Source organism: Anthonomus grandis, chromosome 7, assembly GCF_022605725.1.
Source record: "Anthonomus grandis grandis chromosome 7, icAntGran1.3, whole genome shotgun sequence".
Taxonomy (NCBI): domain Eukaryota; kingdom Metazoa; phylum Arthropoda; class Insecta; order Coleoptera; family Curculionidae; genus Anthonomus; species Anthonomus grandis.
In genome coordinates, this window is record NC_065552.1 from 4,415,124 (window position 1) to 4,436,780 (window position 21,657).

A 21,657-nucleotide genomic window follows, 5' to 3' on the forward strand; every position below is an offset into this window, starting at 1 on the left:
AAACATTAAACTAATTCTATGCATTTAAATTGTCTACAAAGATATGAAATCAATTTTGTTAAAATGTATTGTTAAATTTCAGAAAGTACAATTTTATGCAGGTTATATGTCTAAAAAAGTCAAAAATTAATTAAAATTATAAAACGCACTATCAAATTTAAAGTTAAGTTTTAGAACGTACAATTAAATATTTCATGAAAGTGCAAATGTAATTAAACTGGAAAATTGTAAAAAATATCTAAATTTATATTAACTACTGTAATAAATTAAATTCAATTCAAATAATAAAGTTTATTCAATATTTTTACAGAAAAAAGAAAATACTACTTGATTTTTCAAATTTTACATTTAATTAAAAATTCCAATTGAAGATTTCTGTATTGAATAAGTCTATAAATAAATAAAATTAAATTAAATCATTAAAATTATGAGAACATTTAAATCTAGAATTTTCATTAAACTGATTCTATGAACTTAAATTATCTACAAAACTAAGAAATTAATTGAAATTATAAAATGCAGTTAAAATTTTATTTTCAATTTCAGAAAATATAGCTAAATCATCCATGATAAAATGCAAATTTAACTAAATTGGAAAAAAAATACTTTAATTCAATTCTAAATTATTTAAATAAATTGGGTTAAATTAAATTATTAAATTTTAATGAACATTTTAGCGAAACACAAAATTTATAATAAGTTTACAAGATAAAAGAAAATATTATTTGAATTTTTAATTATTATATTTTTCAATTTAATACTCCATGAAAATTTAACTTTAATTAAAATAAAAAAATTTAAAAAAGTACTTAAATTCAGTTTGAAATTAGCTTAATAAATAAAATTAATAAAAATTATTACAAAATGCAATTAAAATAAGATTCTAGGCACATAAAATGGGTATTAATGTAATAAATTTAATTAAATTTTAAAATGCAATTGAAGTTTAACGTTTAATTTCAAAAAGTGCAAATAATTAGTTCATAAAAGTGCAAATTTACAAAAAATAAGAAAATTGGAAAAAGAAGTTAAATGCAACTTTAAATTATCTTAACAAATAAAATTAAATTTAATTATAAAATGCAGTTAACATTTTTTGTTTATTTTCAAAAAGTATAACTAAAACATCCATGAGAATGCAAATTTACCTTAATTGAAAAAAATACTTTATTTCAATTTTAAATAATGTAAATAAATTAGGTTAAATTAAATTATTCTTATATTTAATTAAACTAGACAAATTGGAAAAAAACATTTAAATTTAATTTTAAATTGCGTAAATAGATTAAATTAAATTCAGTTAGTAAATTTTAAGCAATATTTCCAGAGAAAAACTGAATTTTCAAGTTATTTTTTAAAATAAAAGAAAATGCTATCTAATTATTTAGTAAAAATTCAATTTTAAAAATGTTCAATTAACGAAAAAAATTGACTTAAATTAAATGATTAAAACTATGAGAAAATGCGATAAAAAATTATTTAAATTAAAAAAAATAATTAATATAAAACTTACCATAAAACAAAAAACTTAATCCATCAAAGTTTTCTCATACAAAATCCCAAAAAAAACACTTAAAAAAATAAATCCACCCACTAACACTACCGACAAAAAAACAACTCCCTCATTCAATTTCTCTTCTTCAGTTTCGTCTTCTTCCTCTTAACGCCTCTGACAGACGGTACGTACCCACTAAGGTCGTTCCAGTGGTACCCCAAAAAAAAAAAAAAAACAATAATCGCCCACCAACCTTCAACTTTACACTTGACGGGTGAAAGCACCGCGAACGAACCCACCGATCGCTTCTTCTTGCTCAGATCGTACCATAAAACGAAAATCCAACGTGATGGTACTTGCAATTGCGTTCGAGTGAACCGAGGAAAAAAGTACGGATGGCTTTTATATGGAGTTATATGGGGGCACCCATATGGGCATGATGGGACTAGGAACTCATTTGGAATGATAAGTGTTGTTGCGAATTCACTTTTCTGTCTGGTATGCGGAAAGGGAAACCTATTGGTTTATTTATTGGTTTTCATGTATTAACTTATAGGTGATCAGCAGGTAAATTGATTAACTTAATCAATCTTGAACAAATATTCATTCAACATCAACATTTCTCAATTCTCATCACTTCGTGTTTAATTCATGTCATTCCAAATTTAATCAAGTTTTTCGGTCATTATAACAGTTTTCTTATCACTAGTTTGCATCAAATTGACAAACTGATGTTCACAGATCAGAGGCACTAATGCAGGTTCTTACTAGTTCAACATTGTTCTAAATCTATCATTAATCAACTCGTGGACAAATGGTTCTGTGCCAACCTGTTGACCTGACGTTTGACATGTGACAACCAGTCCAATAACGTTTACAGCGAATGGAGTGACGTTTAAAATGTGGCAGACTTATCCTACTCAATGGGTTCAATTCTATTTAAATTATGTATGGTAAACGTTTATGTAATTATTCAACGTTTCTGCGCATTTCAGAAAATAATCTTAATGGGATAATCACTCGTTCTTTTTCAGATAAGTCGAATTCTCAACTGTCATAAAGACAGCAAATGGTTTTATTATCTTCTCTAACCTCTAGAAGTTAGGAATGACTTAATCAAGTGGCTCTTTGACGAGTGACAGCTAACACATTATTTATCTGTCAGCAGTCATCTAAGTGACGTTTGATTTGTAACAGAATTGATTAACTTTGAGAATTGAGTAACTAACTTGAAAATTGAGTAAGACTTGATTAATCTGTCATTAGTCAACGCTCAAAATTTGGCTAGAATTTACGGGAACTAACTATAGGAAGTACTCATTAAATATTAAAAAACATGAAATTTCCTAATTACAATCTTCTTATAGGCATATTATTAAAATACACCTTAAGAGCTACCATTTAGCTTTTTGACGAGTTGCCAAATTGTATAAACTGTCACTTGTCACGTTTGACTTATGACAGCAATGACAAATTTTTTGACAAGTGACACTTAAAGCCTCATTTCAAAATTAAGAAAACAAATTAAATTATATAGAAACTAAAATTTAATATGTTAAATCAAGGATGTATTTAAAATTTCACAACTATAATAAATTTAAAACAAAAATTTTTGAATTTATTTTGAATTTTTAGAATAATTAAAATAGAATCATTAATAAGTTAAAAAAATTCATTAACGTGAATAATATCATCAAGATACTTTAAAGTGAAATTAATAATTACAGTTAGAATTTAATATTAAATTTTAATAATGTACAATTACGTAATTAAGATTAAATTATTTATGAAACTATTTTAAAGTTGAGAAGCAGTTAAAATTTAACGTTAAATTTCAAAAAGCAGGATTACATAGGCCACGAACGTGCACTCTTAATTAAACTGGAAAAACTTGATTAAATTATTTTAATAAATGAATTTCAATTAAATTTTAAGTCATATTTTCAGAAAAAAAAATCAAAATTAGTTTTTAAAATATAAGAAAATGCTATTTGATTTTTTTATGGGATTAAATAAAAAAATTACATTTTACTGACTATTTCGATTAAAGAATTAAATTAAAAAATTCATGTTAATAGTATTCAAAATGTAACAAATAGGTTTCGTAAGGACTAACCGTAGGAAGTATTCATTAAATATTAAAGTTCTTGAAATCTCTTAAGTAAAATACAAGATGCCATTTAATTATTTAAGCGTCACTTAAAGCCTTATTCACCCGTCACTTGTCAAGTAAAAGACGTTTAATATTTGACAAATAGATCTCTTAAGAACTCACTATAAGAAGTTCTCAATAAATACTATAAGAATTATGGAATCTTCTAAGTACATTTTTTTATTGGCATAATATTCAAATCTTCAAATCTGCCATTTGTCACTTTGATATCTTTTGAGGTGACAGCTTAGACCTTGTTTATCTGTCACTTGTCACCAATCAACTAAGTGACGTGTGTCTTCTGACAGAATCGATTGACTCTTTGACAAGTGATATTTAAGAATTTATTCATTGTGACCGCGTCCAATTTTTATTTTATTTCACAAAGATTTATAGGATAGTATGTAATTATGAATAATTATGTTTTATGTATTGTGATCTTTTGATTTGTATTTTTTTAATTATTTTATTAGCTTTGTCTACAAAATTGCTAATTTTTTTGACAATAGAGCAGATTATTATTGTTGTTATTTTTATTATTTTTATAGGAATATTAAAATATACCCTAAAAGCTGCCATTAGGCTTTTTGACAAATGACAGTTTCCACATTGGTTATCCTTCAGCAGTCAATAAAGAGACGTTTGTTTTGTGACAAAATTGATTGACTCTTTAACCTATTACAGGTAAAAGTTGACATTCAAAATTTGACAATTAGATTTTATAAGAACAAACTATAGGAAGTACTCATAAGACATTACGGACCTTGGAATTGCCCAAGTACAATCTTCTTATAGGCATATTATATTACATCTTAAAACCTACCATTTGGCTTTTTAACAAGTGACAGTTTCCACATTGTTTATCTGTCACTTGTCAACCAAATGAAGTTCAACGGGTGATAGAGTCGATTCCCTATTTAAGAAGCGACAACTTACATATTGTTTAAATGTTGTCAGCTGTCAACTTATGAGGTTTGACTTGTGACAGTTTTGATTAACTCCGTGAGAAGTGATACTTCCTTATTCAACTGTCATTAGACAACTAAAAGACGTTGACGTTCAAAATTTGACAAATAGATTTTATAAGAACGAACGTGCTAATGAGCTTGAACTTTGACAAGTGACAGTTGACATATTGTTTATCTGTCACTAGTCAACTTAATGCATATAAAAGTAAAATTGTATTTTTCTTTTTCTTATGCATGTCACACAACCGAGAGGTAAATGACAGTTTCAGTTCATAGTTTATTTGTCATAACTTAATTAAGGTGCTTTTGCATGTCGAAAGGATAACTATAAGCAGCTCGTACTCGGGGAGGGTGAAAGACTCTTGAGGATGGTCAGGATTTCCACATGATCGATTTGACACATGTCTTATTTCTAAAATCGGACTCAATCAACTGTCAATTTTTGAGATTACCTAATTTTTGTAATTATAATAAAATAAACCCTTAAATAAATTTGCAACAATTCCTCTGAAAAAAATCAGGTTGCTTTTTGAAAAATGACAATTGACGCAATATTTATCTGTCACTTGTCAATTTAATGACGTTTAAAAAGTGAAATAGGGCGCGTTTTTAAATTCAGCAGTCGATCCACCGCTTAAGCAAAATTTGCTATTTGCGTTTCTAAATTATCTGCTTTCCATCACATCACGTTTCTTTATTATATGATGGGTCCATCAATGATTGGCTGATGGCAATCACTGGTCCACCGTATTTTCGTTTTGGTGGAATGGTGTGATGGAAATGTTGATGTTGACTTTGACATTTCATATATTTTTTTTAATAATTTTAATTTTATATTTAATTTAATAATTAATTTTTAACTGCATTCATTCAAGTTAAGATTTTTTTTACAATGTGCAAGATGCAAGGGCATAGAGGTAAAATTTTTTCGCACCCTGGCATATTACGTGAAGGCCTATTAAAACATAACAACAAAGTGGAAATCTAAGGAGGAAAAATAAATTTGGAAATCGACTGAAAAGTCAAAACAAAACACGCAACAATACAAAAAAAGCGTTTCTTCTCTCATCGGTTGATCTTCTATCACAAATCAGCTGTTTTACGTCATCAGTCAAGCAGCTGTCAATCTGTCAACCATTTGATGGAATCCATCTGAATACAATCAAAAAATCCTGCTGAATTTAAAAACGCGCCCATATGCTTCTTTTTCTTCTTCTGTGACATAACCAAGTTACATGACAGTTTCCACAAGGTTCATCTGTCAACTAAGTAACGTTTGGTTTGTGACCAAAAAGTCTGGATGGAGGAGAAATATCATATACATTTGGCTCTTTGACAAGTGACAGTTTAAACATTTGTTTATCTGTCACTTGTCACAAATCAACTATGTAACATTTAACTTGTCACAAAGTCGATTCAATAATTAACGAATACCAGCTAACACATTGTTTATCTTTCTAAGTCATTTTAATGTTGTTTAACCTAAGTCTTCTTCTTCTTCTTTCCTCTGGGACCCCTAATAGGAGAGAGGAAGATTAAGATATATAAAAAAACTTATGATATGATTTAGAGACTCTTTGACAAGTGACAGTTGACACACTGTTTATCTGTGACTAATCAATTTAATGATTTTTAAACGTGAAATAGTCTTCTCCTTTTTCTTCTGCCGTGACATAACCGAGAGGCAAGTGATAATTTTAGTACGTGTGACAGGTGACAGTTAATACATAGTTTATCTGTCATAATTTAATTAAGGTGTATTTTTGCATGTCGAAAGGATAAACTCTGAGGGGTTTGTAGCTACTGGGAAAGTTAAACAGTCTTGATGATGGTGGAGATTTCCATGTGGTCAATCATTTGGTTCTTTAACAAACGACAGTTCACACATCGCTTATCTGTCAATTAAATGACGTTTGATTTGTTACCAAGGAGACTGGAGGGAGGACAAATATCATAAACAATTAGCTCTTTGACAAGTGTCAGTTTACACATCCCTTATCTATTAACTAAATGACGTTTGATTTGGAACGAAGAAAACTGGAGGGAGGAGAAATATCATATTTATGTCTTCTTCTATTTTCTTCTGCTGTGACATAACCGAGAGGCAAGTGATAATTTCAGTAAGTGTGACAGGTGACAGTTATTACATCGTTTATCTGTCATAATTCAGTTAGGGTGCGTTTAGATTTCGAAAGGAGAAGCTCTAAGAATTTTGTAGGTAGGTAGGTTAAACACTCTTGATGATGGTGGATATTTCCATGTGGTCGATTTGATCATTATTTGGCTCTATGACAAATGACAGTTTTTACATGGTTAAATTTTAAAGTGAAAGTAATCCTGTAACAGTTTAACAAGTGACAGCTAACACATTGTTTATCGGTCTAAGTCATTTTAGTGTTGTCTAACTTAAGTCTTTCTCTTATTTTTGTCCTCTAAGACCTCTAATAGGAGAAAGGAAGTTTAAACCTTAGTTATTTGAAATTAAGGGAATATAATATATAAAAATAAACCCGTGACATGACCCAGATACTCTTTGATAAGTGACTATTAAAAAATGTTCAACAGTCAACTAACTAAGTGACATATTATAAAAGTCACCCTGCAATATTTTTGCAGTAGATAAGTTTAAACTTGGATCTTTGACAAGTGACAATTGACACACTGGTTATCTGTCACCAATTAACTTAACCAAGAAATAATTTGGCTCTTCACTTAAAATCACTTATGTGTCAAGTAAATGACGTTTAATTTATAACCAAGAAGGCAAAAGGACGGAGAAGTATCATATACATTTGGCTCTTTAACAAATGACACTTTATACATCGCTTATCTGTAATCTAAATCACACTAAGAGTGAAGGGAGGAGAAATGTCATGCACATTTAGCTCTTGCACAAGTGACAGTTTAAGCATGACAACAACATTTGTTGATCTGTCACTTGTCACCAGTCAATTGTGTGACATTTAACTTGTCACAGAGTCGATTTAATATTTAACAAGTGACAGCTGAAACATTGTTTATCGCTCTAAGTCATTTTAGTGCGTTAAACTAAGTCTTTTTTACTTCTGAGACCCCTTAGGGGGGAAAGGAAGTTTTAAGCCTTATTTATTTGGATTAAAGAGAGTATAACATATAGAAAAAAGCCCATGATATCAAACAGAGACTCTTGACAAGTGACAGTTAAAAAATGTTCATCAGCCAACGAAATGACGTATAATAAAATTCACCCTAAAATATTTCTGCAGCAGATAAGCTTTAACTTAAATCTTTGTTATATGATTGGGTATCAAGCACTAGTTACCTTTATAACGCTTAAAACCTAAAACAGTATTTTTCTTTTTCTTCTTTTATGACATAACTGAGAGGCGAAATATAACTGAGGAGAAATACCATATAAATTTCGCTCTTTAACATGTAAAGTTTACACATTTTTCTATCTGTCACTTGTCATCAGTCAACTATGTGACATTTAACTTATGACAGATTTAATATTTACCAAATCATAGCTAATACATTGTTTATCAGTCTAAGTCATTTTAGTGTAGCTGAACATAAGTCTTCTTCTTCTTTTTTCCTCTGAGATCTCGAATAGGAGAAAGGAAGTTCAAACCTTATTGATTTGGATTTAAGGTAACAGGATATATAGAAAAAATTCTTGAAATGAGGCGAATGACAGTTGCAGTACGTGTGACAATTAATACACGTGACTGTCGTAATTCAGTTAAGAAACGTTTGGATTTCGAAAGAAAACACTCTAAAAAGTGTATAAGTACTCAGCACTTAAACACTCTTGAGTATAGTGAAGATTTCCACGTCATCGATTTGACTTCCTGTAAAAGAAATAGTTTGGCTCTTTGATAAATGTCTGCTTACACATCGCTTATGTGTCAACTAAATGACGTTTCATTTGTAATCAAGAAGGCAAGAGGGAGGAGAAGTATCAAATACATTTGGCTCTTTGACAAATGACACTTTATACATCGCTTATCTGTAATCTAAATGACGTTTGATTTGTAATCAAGAAGACTGGAGGGAGGAGAAATATCATATATATTTGACTCTTTGAGAAGGTTCAAGCTTACACATTTGTTTATTTGTTACTTGTCACCAGTCAACTATGTGACATTAGTATGTCACAGTGTTAATTCAGTATTTCATAAATTATGGTTTCAGTTTGTACTCATACCTAAATTTTGTAGTTATAATAAAATAGACCTGTAAAGTATATTTGCAACTATTCCTCTACTCTAAAAGAAACGAGGTGATTCTTTGACAAACGACACAATGTTTATCAGTTACTTGTTACTAATCAAAAATAAGTGACGTTTAAAACATGACCGAGTGACAGGTGATAATTTCAGTACGTGTGACAGGTGACAGTTAATACATCGTTTATCTGTCATAATTCAGTTAAGGTGCGTTTAGATTTCGAGAGCAGAAGCTCTAAGAATTGTGTAAGTACTCTGGAGGTTAAACACTCTCCATGATGGTGGATATTTCCATGTTGTCTATTTGACCATCATTTGGCTATATGACAAAAGACAGTTTTCACATATTAAATTTTTTAAATTAATGGTAAAATGGTAAAATTTTAAAGCGTAAGTAATCCTGTAACAATTTAACAAGTGACAGCTAACACGTTGTCAAATTGGTCTAAGTCATTTTAGTGTTGTCTAACTTAAGTCTTTTTCTTCTTTTTGTCCTCTGAGACCTCTTATAGGAAAAAGGAAGCTTAACTCTTATTTATTTGAATTTAAGGGAATATAATATATAAAAATAAACCCGTGACATGGCCCAGAGACTCTTTGATAAGTGGCAATTAAAAATGTTTAACAGTCAACTAACTGACATTCACCCTAAATTCACCCTGCAATATTTTTGCAGTAAATAAATTTAAACTTGGATCTTTGACAAGTGACAATTGACACACTGTTTATCTTTCACCAATCAACTTAACCAAGAAATAATTTGGCTCTTTGATAAATAACTGTTTACACATCGCTTATGTGTCAAGTAAATGACGTTTAATTTATAACCAAGAAGGCAAAAGGACGGAGAAGTATCATATACATTTGGCTCTTTGACAAATGACACTTTATACATCGCTTATCTGTAATCTAAATGACGTTTGATTTGTAATCAAGAAGAGTGGAGGGAGGAGAAATGTTATACACATTTGGCTCTTTAACAATTGACAGCTGAAACATTGTTTATCGCTCTAAGTCATTTTAGTGCGTTAAACTAAGGTTAAAAAAATCCATGTCATCACCCAGAGAATCTTTGACAAGTGACTGTTAAAAAAATGTTCATCAGCCAACGAAATGACGTATAGTAAACTTCATCCTAAGATTTGTTAAATGAACATTGAGTATCAAGCACTATTCACCTTTATAATGCTTAAAACCTGAAATAGTATTTCTCTTTTTCATCTTTTGTGACATAACTAATAGGCGAATGACACTGTCAGTACGTTTGACAGGTGACACTTTTTTTTTTTTTTTTTTTTTTTTGGGGTCGGTGGAGAAATTCCTTATGAACACTGGTTACGCGGCGCCGCCCCCCTAGTGTGGGACTCAGTGTCGAGTCTGTTTCGTCCTGTACCCACTAAAACTCCACCGCTGGGTGGTGCCTTGTGGCTCCCTACACTGCGGTCTGCTAAGAAGCAGTCCTATTGTGTCCCATATGTTTAGTCCCACAGGTTCAATTCTGTAGCTTCAATGAAGTCCAGGATTGTGCCCAGTGGTAGATTTCTTATACCCTCTGGTGAGGGTTTCTCTTCCCCCAGGAATGTTGCCCTGGTTTGATTAAATGCTTCACAGAAGCACAGTATGTGAAGAGTTGTTTCGTCCTCCTCATTGCATTCCCTACATAGCGAGGTAACTGATTTTCCTAGCGTATGCAGGTGTTTCCTGCTGGGCGCATGGCCTGTAAATAGCCCCGCGACCCTTCGCAGTTGTTGTCTGGAGAGGCCCAGTATGTTCTCACCCTTCCTGAAGGGTGGGCTGCCTATAAGTTGTTTGGATTGTTCCATCTTTGGCAGCTGTTCCCAGTAGGATTTGTTCTGATTTGTTAGCCAGTTGCCGATTTCCCTCTTCCAGGTCTTATCGTTGACACAACATGTTGGTTCAGGGCCTACCAGGCTGTTGCTGGCTCCCTGAGTTGCAAGTTGGATAGCCCTTCTTGCAGCCTTATTGTTGCCCATATTCTCTGCTAGGGTTATCTCTGGCCTATTTTGCGCTTCGGCGAGGTTCCTGAGATCCTCCCAGCAGCTTTGCACAGTCCTTGACTTAGACTCGAACTGTTGTAGTGCAAGTGTTGCAGCCTGGTCTCCTGTGAAAATTGCAAAGGTTTTGCCTCTTGGCAGCCCTTCTCTCATCAGTTGGACACAGGTTTGTATTCCTATTATGCTTGCCTTTAAATTTGTTGTTTCCAGGCCCAGGTTTAGCATGAGTTGTCTGCCCTGTTGTTCGTCCTCCACCATGCCCACAGCTACCCCGATCTTGGATCGTTTGGTTGCCGTGTGCCATACCGAGTAACCTCTTTGCCTGAGCCTGCCCGCTTCTGCATCCAGTGGTCCCCTTTTCTCTTTGATGACAAAAGGTTTGTCTAGGTATGTGACCTTGGTTCTGTCTGTTCTTAGGGCCAGGCGCCCAAGGTCCTGTATCTTGTCAAATAAGGCATTGTGCCCATCTTTCGATAGGATTGTTGCGCCATTTGACAGCAGTCTTTTCGCCCCCGATATAGCTTCAGCCCGTTCCACTAAGTGAAGCGGGCTTAGTCCTATCAGGTTCTCTAGGGCAGCAGTCGGCGTTGTTGACATCGCTCCTGTTATGCCCAGACATGCTATTCGTTGTGTTTTGTTGAGTATCTGTATTACAGTCCTCTTTTCTGCCGCATGCCACCATATAGGTGCTGCGTATGTAATGATGGGTCTAACCATTGTCGTGTACATCCAATGTACCATTTTTGGTGACACTTATTACATAGTTTACCTGTCATAATTTAATTAAGGTGCATTTGCATTTGTCGAAAGGACCACTATAAGAAGTTTGTAGATATGGAGGGTTAAACGCTCTTGAGGATAATATAGATCTCCATATGGTCAAATTGACAGAATTGCATTTTAGAAATACCATTTGTACTCATACCTAAATGAAATCAGGTGGCTTTTTTACACATAACACAATGTTTATCCGTCACCTGTCACTAATCAAAAATGAGTGACGTTTAAAATGTGACCAAGTGACAAGTGACCTAAGTTTATCTGTCATCGGTCAATTCAAAGGTGAATCAAGGTACCCTACGAATTACGTTTTTGGGTGCAATGACCGATGACTCAGAGTCAAAATTCTGCGCATTTAAGAGGAATAATCCCTTTCATCGTGATTATTCGTTATTATGAGATGCGTGTTTGATATGCGCAGTAACTTAAAGATAAATAACTGAGGTGTCATGTTACAAGCTCACTAAATAAATAAACACTAATCTGCCATCAGTTCAAATAATAAACCGTATTCGATAAGCATGTGAGACAAGTCAACGTATGTAATAATCTAAACTTTCAGATACATAATGTATAGGCATTGTATATAGATGTAATCATAATATTCATGAGACGTGGTATCAGCAAGAACAGAAAAGATAAGATAAAAACAATTGCGCGAGTAACGAACCCCAGTCGGGTATTTGTTGAGAAAATAACAAAAAAAAAGAACGAGAGAGAGAAGTAAGCACCACCCGTACTCAAAACTGTATTTTTAGTTAAAAAGTGTCTAGGTGGGATTTATTTTAGACAAGGCGCCGTGGGAATTCTTCATAGTGAAGAGCGATTTTATAACTAAAAATAAAACTATTCATGTGTTGTGACGAAATGTGTTATTGTGAATCATTTGGAGATTAATATGCATAAGAACGTTACGGTTTCGGATCTTAATGTAGAAATCCACGGTAAAGGGAACAGTGTGAAAAAACATTTGGTCGCTAAAGTTGGTATTGTCGTTATCGAAGTAAGTTTTTTAATTAAAATGTTCAGGTTTTAATAAATTAGTATAAAATCACGAATGTGATTTTTGTCCAGTATCACATAGTGAAGTCCTATGGGAGAATTTGGACTTTTTATTGCTTCAGCATATCCCACGTTGGGCGCCCAATTTAGCAGTTTATTGTTAAATTTTTCCAAAAACGAATGGAAAGCGAGATACTTAGGTTTTTCGCTCTAATATCCGCTTCCCTACCCTCGCTTCTAAACGTTGACTTACTTAAAAGTAGGCGTGGCTCATAATAAACAAATGAGGGAATTTATGACGTAAAACTGACAGTGCAAAAAATTCAAAATGGCGGACGGGCACCATCTTGACTTTTAAATGAATTTTATAAATAAAAATGATGTAAAATATGCTAAAAAATCTTTTACTGAACAAAAAAAGTTAATATCTATCACACAGGTAAATGTTTTCGGACGATATGAAATATTCTCCGTTTTTCAAAATGGCAAAAAACCGAAAATCACAAAAGTTATTTTTTTAATCACAATATTGATTTTTTTTTAAATCGTGTCAACTGTCACTTAGTTAACAAATGACAAAGATATGTATGGTAGAATAAAACAAAAAGCATACATCAAAAATCACAAACGTGATATTTCTTGAAGCCCATGAGAAAATTTGATCTTTTTCTTTCATGGACCCAAAATATCTTTATCACAGAATTATGAAAAAAACGATAAAAAGCGACAATCATAAACGTGATTTTTCCGAAATATTTGGTTTCTATTAAAAATTAAGGGAGGTCATCAAATATATCCTTGAAAACGTATTTTAATTTTATACAAAAAATATAACAGGCCTGTTCAACAAAATCACACACGTGATTTTTTTCGATCTTTTTGAGATAATTTAAAAATCTTTTTTCTCATAGACCTGTTGAAAAAACGGTAAAAATTAAAAATCACTAACGTGATTTTTCCAATATTATGTATTAAGCAAAAATTATGTAGAATACGTAATCTGACGTACCTTTTAGTAAAAAAGAATTATTCTATCATAGACTATAAACAAATAACGAAAAACTAAAAATCACAGGCGTGATTTTTATCGAATCATATGGAAAAATTGGAGCGTTTTCTTCCATTTAACTTTGGTTGAAATAGCTATCAGAAAATTTTAAAAAAATGCAAAACAAAAACAAACATCACAAACGTGATTTTTCTTAAATCATGTGGAAAAATTTAAGCTTTTTCTTCCTTTCAAATGACAGTGACAAAGCAAAAATCGCAAAAAACAAAAAATCACAAATGTGATGTTTTCATAAATGTGATTTTTGGTCAAGCCCAAAACTATTTAATACTACAAATCTCCAAAGGGCTTCAAATTTGCACCATATTCCCCTAGTCCTTGGACGCCAGACATAACAACGGCGATCGAAGCGCACCTGTGTTGTAATGTGACATTTTACGCGGGTGGCGTCTTGTGTGTGACCTAGTTAGTATTAATTCACTCTCGGTCTTCAATAGTCAGAGACGTCGGTCTAATTTAGCCGGCCGTGCAAGACATTCGCACACTCGTAGTAATTCATAACTCGGTAAAGACTCCAAGCCATTCCGGGGTGCTTTAGATTATCGGGTTAATTTGACATTTTACATTTAATCATTTTATTACACCTTTGTCGTTTAAGTAACTGTAAGAAATAGTTAGTTCGGGTTGTAATAAATGTGAGCTATCGAAATTTTTACCAGCAGTCATTCTTTTCCGTCTCCTTATATGGGTGGAAAGTCACTAATCCCCACCATATTTTATGGTCCTTCGAGCCGGATGGTAGTTTTATGGTCCTTCGTCGTCATTTTTGTACGTGAAAAAGCCATTATTTCACGGAAACCGGGAAAACACTGACTTTTCTGGGACATTTATAGACAGTGTCGTGATTGCAGTGTTGCCAGGACAAGCCATTCATCCTCGCGCCGCGACATTTAAGACATTAAAGACATTGTGTTTGTGCTGGAACAAAGTGCCATTTTTAGTGCCAGCATGACAAAACTGTAAGTCTGTTCCATTTATTTACGTACTAAGTGAATCTGTGCCTCCTCCCGTCGTTCATTCCTTAGTCTATCTCTATCCTACAGCTTACAAGTTTTATTAGCTTTATTAAGCCAATACAAGCATTAGTCAGTCATTAAGTAAAACCGATGGGCAGAAGTCATTTGTTGCATTTTAACAGTCATTTTAGCCAGTCATTTAAGGCAAAGTAATTTATTTAAGTCATTTTAAATAAAGCCATTTTTAAAACTGTCGTTTTGACATACTGTCATTAAATCTTAAAAACTATTTAATTTAGACATTTTTTATTAAATAGTCCAGTCAAAATGGCAGCTGAAGAGCAAGAATCGAGGCTTACTTGTTTAAAAAATACAAGGGAATCCTACAAAGCAAAATTAGCTAATTTTACGAAGTTCGTGGGGGATTTTAATCCTAATGTCAAGTCAATCGAGGAGTTACAGATCCGCATAGAAAAGATTGACAAAACCTATAATGATTTTGATGAGGTTTCGACTGATTTAGAGATTTTGGACACAAGTTCTACTAAAATTAAAAATCACAGAAAGGAAAGGCAGGCATTTGAATCTGAATTTTATGATTCTATGGGTAAAGCCAGAAAATTCATTTTGCAGTCATTACAGCAAACCCAAACGCAACAACCAGCTTCAAATGTCTCACCTTCACCTCAACATTTTACTGTCCAAGATCGCATTCATTTACCACCCATTAATTTACCTACTTTTGACGGGTCACGGGAAAATTGGTCGCAATTTCATGACGCTTTTAAGGCCTTAATACATGAAGACAATAAAACGCCCAATAATACCAAATTAAGGTACCTTAAGGGTTGTTTAACGGGCTCAGTAAAAGGAATTATTGAACACTATGAAACCACGGACGATAACTACCTGATTGCTTGGGATTTGCTTTGTAACAGGTTTCAAAATAACCGCATAACGGTTAACCATCATTTGAAGTCATTATTTAATTTGCCATTAATTTCGGTAGGCAAAGATCCGAATAAAATAAATTTAAGAAACCTTTTAGACGAATTGCAACGTCATATGCGTTCTCTAAAAAATCTTAAACAACCCACAGACAGTTGGGACACATTAATCATTTATTTGGTTACCACCAAGCTTGATTTTCAAACAAAAAAAGAGTGGGAACAACATGTCACGAATATTTGCCCTTCAACAGAAGAATTCCCCACTTATAGTCAATTTGTGTCATTTCTTTCTAATAAATGTCAATTATTAGAGTCCTTAGAAAATCAAGATCAGGTGCAGCCACAAAAACAAGTGCCTTACAACAGTCATTCCAATCATTTTAAAAATAAGGTAGAAAAATATGACAAGAAATTTTCTCATTTTGCTTCCAATAATAAAAAATTCGCGTGCTATTTTTGTAAAAAAGGCCATTTAATTTACAATTGCAGCGACTTTTTAAAATTGTCTCCTAAAAAACGTGAAGCAGAAATACGAAAATTAAATTTGTGCATTAACTGTTTTAAAAATGACCATACAGAAGAAAAAAATTGCCCTTCTGCTAAATGCAAATTATGCCATAAAAAACACAATACTCTTTTACATTACGACCCAGCAAGTCAATTCCAGGAATTTCAGCAAGGTCCTAGTCAAGTCTCGACCTATTGCGAATCGTCACAGATACCGCCGCAAGTGATGGCAACAGCGCATAGTGATGCTCCCGCGGAAAACTTAAACGGTTTTTCTTTCTCAGGGTCAACGACGGACCGCGGCAATACGCAAAATATCTGTCGTCAAACTTTGCTTTCTACGGCCGTTATTTTCATTGGCTCAGTAGGGGAACGCGGAGTGATTAAAGCTAGATGCATTTTAGATTCGGGTAGTATGAGCAATTTTATTACTACGGCGCTGGCAAAACGGTTAGGTGTTAGTTTAGAAAGACCACAAACATCTGTGACAGGTGTAAGTGGCTCTGCTATTAATATTCGGGGTCAGATAAGGGCTAAAATAGGGTCTACTTTAAATAATTTTCAATCCACATTGGATTTTTTGGTAGTTGATAAGATCACAGGCAATATTCCCTGTACATCATTTAATTTAATTGATTTTAAATTGCCAAAAAATGTAGTCTTAGCGGATCCTACATGTCATATTCAGGGGGGTATTGATGCTCTTTTAGGCGCAGACATTTTTTACGAGCTTTTAGGCGATAATAAAATTTATTTAAGCAGGAATGGGCCAATTTTATGTGAGACAAAACTAGGCTATGTTTTGTCAGGGTCATTAAACACAGAGAGAGACATTCGTGAAAACTATTGCAATTTTACTTCTCATGACACTTCCGATATTCAAGGTCAGTTAGAGCGTTTTTGGCATATTGAGGAGTGCCAGACGGCTCCTAAAATATTTTCTAAGGAAGAAAAGGAAGTAGAAGAGCATTTTATTCAAAATACTAGGCGCGATGTTAACGGTCAGTTCATTGTAAAGTTACCGCTTCGTGATAAGTTTACAGACCTCGGAGAATCCTATGATATGGCATTAAAACGGTTTTATTCGCTAGAGCGTAGGCTTAACAGAGAGCCAGAGTTGAAAAAACTTTATTCTGAGTTTATGTCAGAGTACATAGAAATGGGTCACATGTCATTAGTCCTTGACTCAGAAATAAGTACGCCAAATATCTGTTATTATTTGCCGCATCACGGGGTACTAAAACAATCGAGTTTAACCACGAAGTTGCGTACAGTTTTTGACGCCAGTGCGAAAAGCAGTTCAGGCTTATCCTTGAACGACGTGCTTAAGGTAGGACCCGTAGTACAGGATGATTTATTTTCTGTATTGACGCGTTTTAGGAAACATAACTACGTGGTGTCTGCTGACATAGCAAAAATGTTTAGGTGCGTGTCGGTTGATCAAGGTCAAAGAGATCTGCAGCGCATTATTTGGCGGCCTGACTCCTCAGACATTTTAAAAATTTATCGGCTTAATACCGTTACCTATGGACAGGCTTGCTCATCGTTTTTAGCCGTTAGATGCTTATACCAAGTGGGGGTTGAAAGCGAGGAAACATTCCCTTTGGCAGCGCGAGCAATAAAAAAAGACTTTTATTGTGATGATTTTTTATCTGGTAGTGATACCATTGATGGCTGCATTAGATTGCGAAGGGAGGTTTCTGACCTTTTAGAGAAAGGTTCATTTTTATTGCGTAAATGGGCATCTAATGAGCCAAGCATCCTGCATGACGCCGAGACACACGACATTTTTCAATATATCATTAATAATGAGGAATTAAAAACTTTGGGCATTTGGTGGGATACAAAGTTAGATCTTTTAGGATTTTCTTTAGACTTTGAAATCCCACAGTTCATTAAAGTTACAAAACGGGCAATTTTGAGTATCATTAGTAAGTTGTTTGACCCATTGGGACTAGCAGGCCCAGTTCTCATCCAAGCAAAGCTTATTTTGCAGGACTTATGGAAGTTAGCGCTTTCTTGGGATGAGGCTGTACCTCTAAACATTAGAGAATCATTTTTAAATTTCTGTGAAGAATTAAAGTCATTAGCTAGGGTTAAAATACCTCGACAGGCCATTTTAAAGAACAATGTGAATTTACAAGTTCACGGGTTTTGCGATAGCAGTGAGAAGTCATATGGCGCATGCATAATGCTTCGTTCAGTCGATTCTTTAGGGAATTGTAATGTTTCACTACTGTGTGCAAAGGCTCGCATTGCTCCATTAAAGACCCAAACATTGCCCAGACTTGAGCTCATGGGAGCTGTAATTTTAAGTCGTTTAATGGACAAGTCCGTTAAGGCTTTAGAAATTGAGTTGTCCGAGTCTAGCATTTTTTATTGGACAGACTCAACTATTGTGTTGTGCTGGTTGCACTCTGAGCCATCTAATTTAAAGAGTTTTGTAGCGAATAGAGTGGCAGAGGTGCAACAGCTGACAAACATTAATCAATGGCGACACGTCAGAACGCATGATAACCCTGCCGACATTATTTCTAGAGGGGCGACGCCGAATGCTCTTTTAAAAAATCGGTTGTGGTGGGACGGACCTCATTGGTTGGCTTTAGAGCCTCATTTGTGGCCTAAAGACCTACAGATTCATGAAACTAAGGTCACTGACCTGCCTGAAAAAAGAAAAGATAAAAATGTGTCACTTTTGACAGCCTATTTTGAAGATTCAGATATTTTTGTCAGATTTTCATCTTTTCCTAAACTCCAGAGAGTTTTTGCCTACATTTTGCGTTTTATTAAAAATTTAAATTTTAAAAGGCAAAATCGACTAGACGAAGTTCAAGTCGGACCACTTACAGTACAAGAATTTAAAGACGCACTTTTAAAATTGACGTTTATAGCGCAAAGTCAAATGTTTGCGTTAGACATTGAACATTTACACAGAAACGGGACAGTCAGTAAGAAAAGCAAGATTTTAAGTCTAAATCCCTATCTAGATAAATGTGGTTTATTAAGAGTAGGGGGGCGAATTAAAAATTCAGATCTAAGTCACGATCATAAACACCCCTTGCTTATTAAAAATAAACACCCATTTTCTTTACTTGTCATTCAGTATGAGCATATACGGAACTTTCACGCCGGTGCTCAAGCGACATTATATGCTGTTAGGCAAAGGTTTTGGTTAGTTAATGGGAGAAACTCCGTCCGCGCATTTATACGAAGTTGCGTAACTTGTTTCAAGGCAAATCCCACGCCTAATGTAGTCAATCAAATGGCAGATTTGCCGGAGCACAGGGTAGTACCTGCCCGCGCGTTTCTTAAAAGCGGCGTAGATTTTGCTGGACCTTTCCTTATAAAAAACAGTAAAATCAGAAATAGACAAATGATTAAGTCATATCTTTGCTTATTCATTTGTTTAGTGACTAAAGCTGTGCATTTTGAAATATGCACCGATCTTTCTAGTGAGACATTTCTCGCAGCATTAAAACGATTTATATCGCGAAGAGGTATTTGCCAATCTTTGTTATCGGACAACGGTAGTAATTTTATAGGTGCCCGTCGCGAACTGCGTGAGATATACCAATCATTGCAAAAATTACATAAAGATGAACACATTTTAAATTTTCTCAGGGAAAATTATATAAATTGGGAATTAATCCCACCGCGAGCACCACACTTCGGTGGTATCTGGGAAAGCGCTGTAAAGTCAGCAAAATACCATTTAAAGAGAGTTGCAGGAGATGCGCACTTAACTTTTGAGCATTTTTACACGTTAGTGACTGAAATTGAAGCTATCCTAAACTCCCGTCCTATAATTCCTCTTTCCTCAGATGTTACCGATTTACAAGTCCTCACGCCTGCTCATTTCCTGATTGGAGGTGCATTAAAGACAATTCCTGATAAAGACTTTTGTGAAGTTCCCATGAATCGGTTGAGCCACTATCAAAGAATTCAGAAGATGTACCAACAATTCTGGCGGCGTTGGAAAAACGAATACTTGTCCAACCTTCAACAAAGGCCTAAATGGCAAACAGGGAGTGACAAAGCTCTGAAGGTGGGCACAATGGTCATCCTCAAGGAGGACAACACACTGCCTATGCATTGGCCTCTAGGCAGAATCACGGAGCTATTTCCTGGCAAAGACGGATTTGTTAGGGTTGTCAATGTTAGAACCAAGACCGGCACTTTTCGAAGGCCAACCTCTAAAATTTGTGTTCTACCCTTACCCGACGAAGACAACCATCCGTAACCAGATTAAGACTGTGTCATCGAGATGTCATGGTGTTGAAAGTCTGGAGCCTTTCAAGAGGGGCGAGATATGGTCAAGCCCAAAACTATTTAATACTACAAATCTCCAAAGGGCTTCAAATTTGCACCATATTCCCCTAGTCCTTGGACGCCAGACATAACAACGGCGATCGAAGCGCACCTGTGTTGTAATGTGACATTTTACGCGGGTGGCGTCTTGTGTGTGACCTAGTTAGTATTAATTCACTCTCGGTCTTCAATAGTCAGAGACGTCGGTCTAATTTAGCCGGCCGTGCAAGACATTCGCACACTCGTAGTAATTCATAACTCGGTAAAGACTCCAAGCCATTCCGGGGTGCTTTAGATTATCGGGTTAATTTGACATTTTACATTTAATCATTTTATTACACCTTTGTCGTTTAAGTAACTGTAAGAAATAGTTAGTTCGGGTTGTAATAAATGTGAGCTATCGAAATTTTTACCAGCAGTCATTCTTTTCCGTCTCCTTATATGGGTGGAAAGTCACTAATCCCCACCAATTTTCCAATACTTTCTTGTGTACCTTGAAGTACTTTCCAGTGAAAAATTAATCATTCTATCTATTACAGGCTATAAAAGAAAAAAATAGGAAAAATCACGGATGTGATTTTTCTCGCAATATATAGATAAATTTGAATTTTCTACTTAATAAAATCCAAAAAAATGCAAAAATCACAAAAATGATTTGATAAATTTTTATTTTTGTGAACAAAGTAAATAAAATAGTACTAAACCAAATCACAAATGTGATTTTCCAAATCAAATGGAAAGGTTTGCGCTTTTTCTTCCTTTGAACTAATTCAAATAACTATGACATAATGCGAAGAAAATATAATAAAATCAAAAATCACGAATGTGATTTTCTTGGAATTATATAGATGCATATAAACCTCTTAGTTCCCTGAATTTTGGCTGATACCACTATATAGAAAGTGAATAATATAGCACAAACTCTAAAATCACAAATGTGATTTTGCCCTAATCCAAATTTTTCTTTTGTTTCTCTGACTATAGTTAAAAAACAATCTCAGATGTGATTTTTTCTCAAAATATATGGAAGAATTTAAGCTGTTCTTTTCTTTAAAGTTTATTTAACATAAACATCAAAAAATTTAAAAAACCGATAATAGCGAAAAAGTAGATAAAAAGCGAAATCACAAATGTGATATTTCTTGAATCGTATGGACTAATTTATGCATTTAATTTTTTTGAACTTTGACTGAAATTACTACAACAAAAAGCGAAGAATTTAGCACAAAACCGAAAATCACAAACAT

The 21,657-nt window shown here is 33.9% G+C and overlaps 2 protein-coding genes across 2 annotated transcripts in view; one reads left to right on the plus strand and one right to left on the minus strand.

Moving 5' to 3' along the window:
* Positions 1 to 1,862, minus strand: part of LOC126738401 (uncharacterized) — a 37,666-nt gene extending 35,804 nt beyond the window's left edge. Inside the window, exon 1 of the mRNA XM_050443717.1 lies at positions 1,514 to 1,862. The gene's annotated coding sequence lies outside the window, so the exon portion shown is untranslated. The remainder of the gene's footprint in view (positions 1 to 1,513) is intronic.
* Positions 1,863 to 12,145: 10,283 nt separating this feature from the next.
* Positions 12,146 to 21,657, plus strand: part of LOC126738398 (uncharacterized) — a 31,279-nt gene continuing 21,767 nt past the window's right edge. Inside the window, exon 1 of the mRNA XM_050443713.1 lies at positions 12,146 to 12,621. Coding sequence (XP_050299670.1) covers positions 12,517 to 12,621 — 105 coding nt within the window. The 5' untranslated portion in view covers positions 12,146 to 12,516. The remainder of the gene's footprint in view (positions 12,622 to 21,657) is intronic.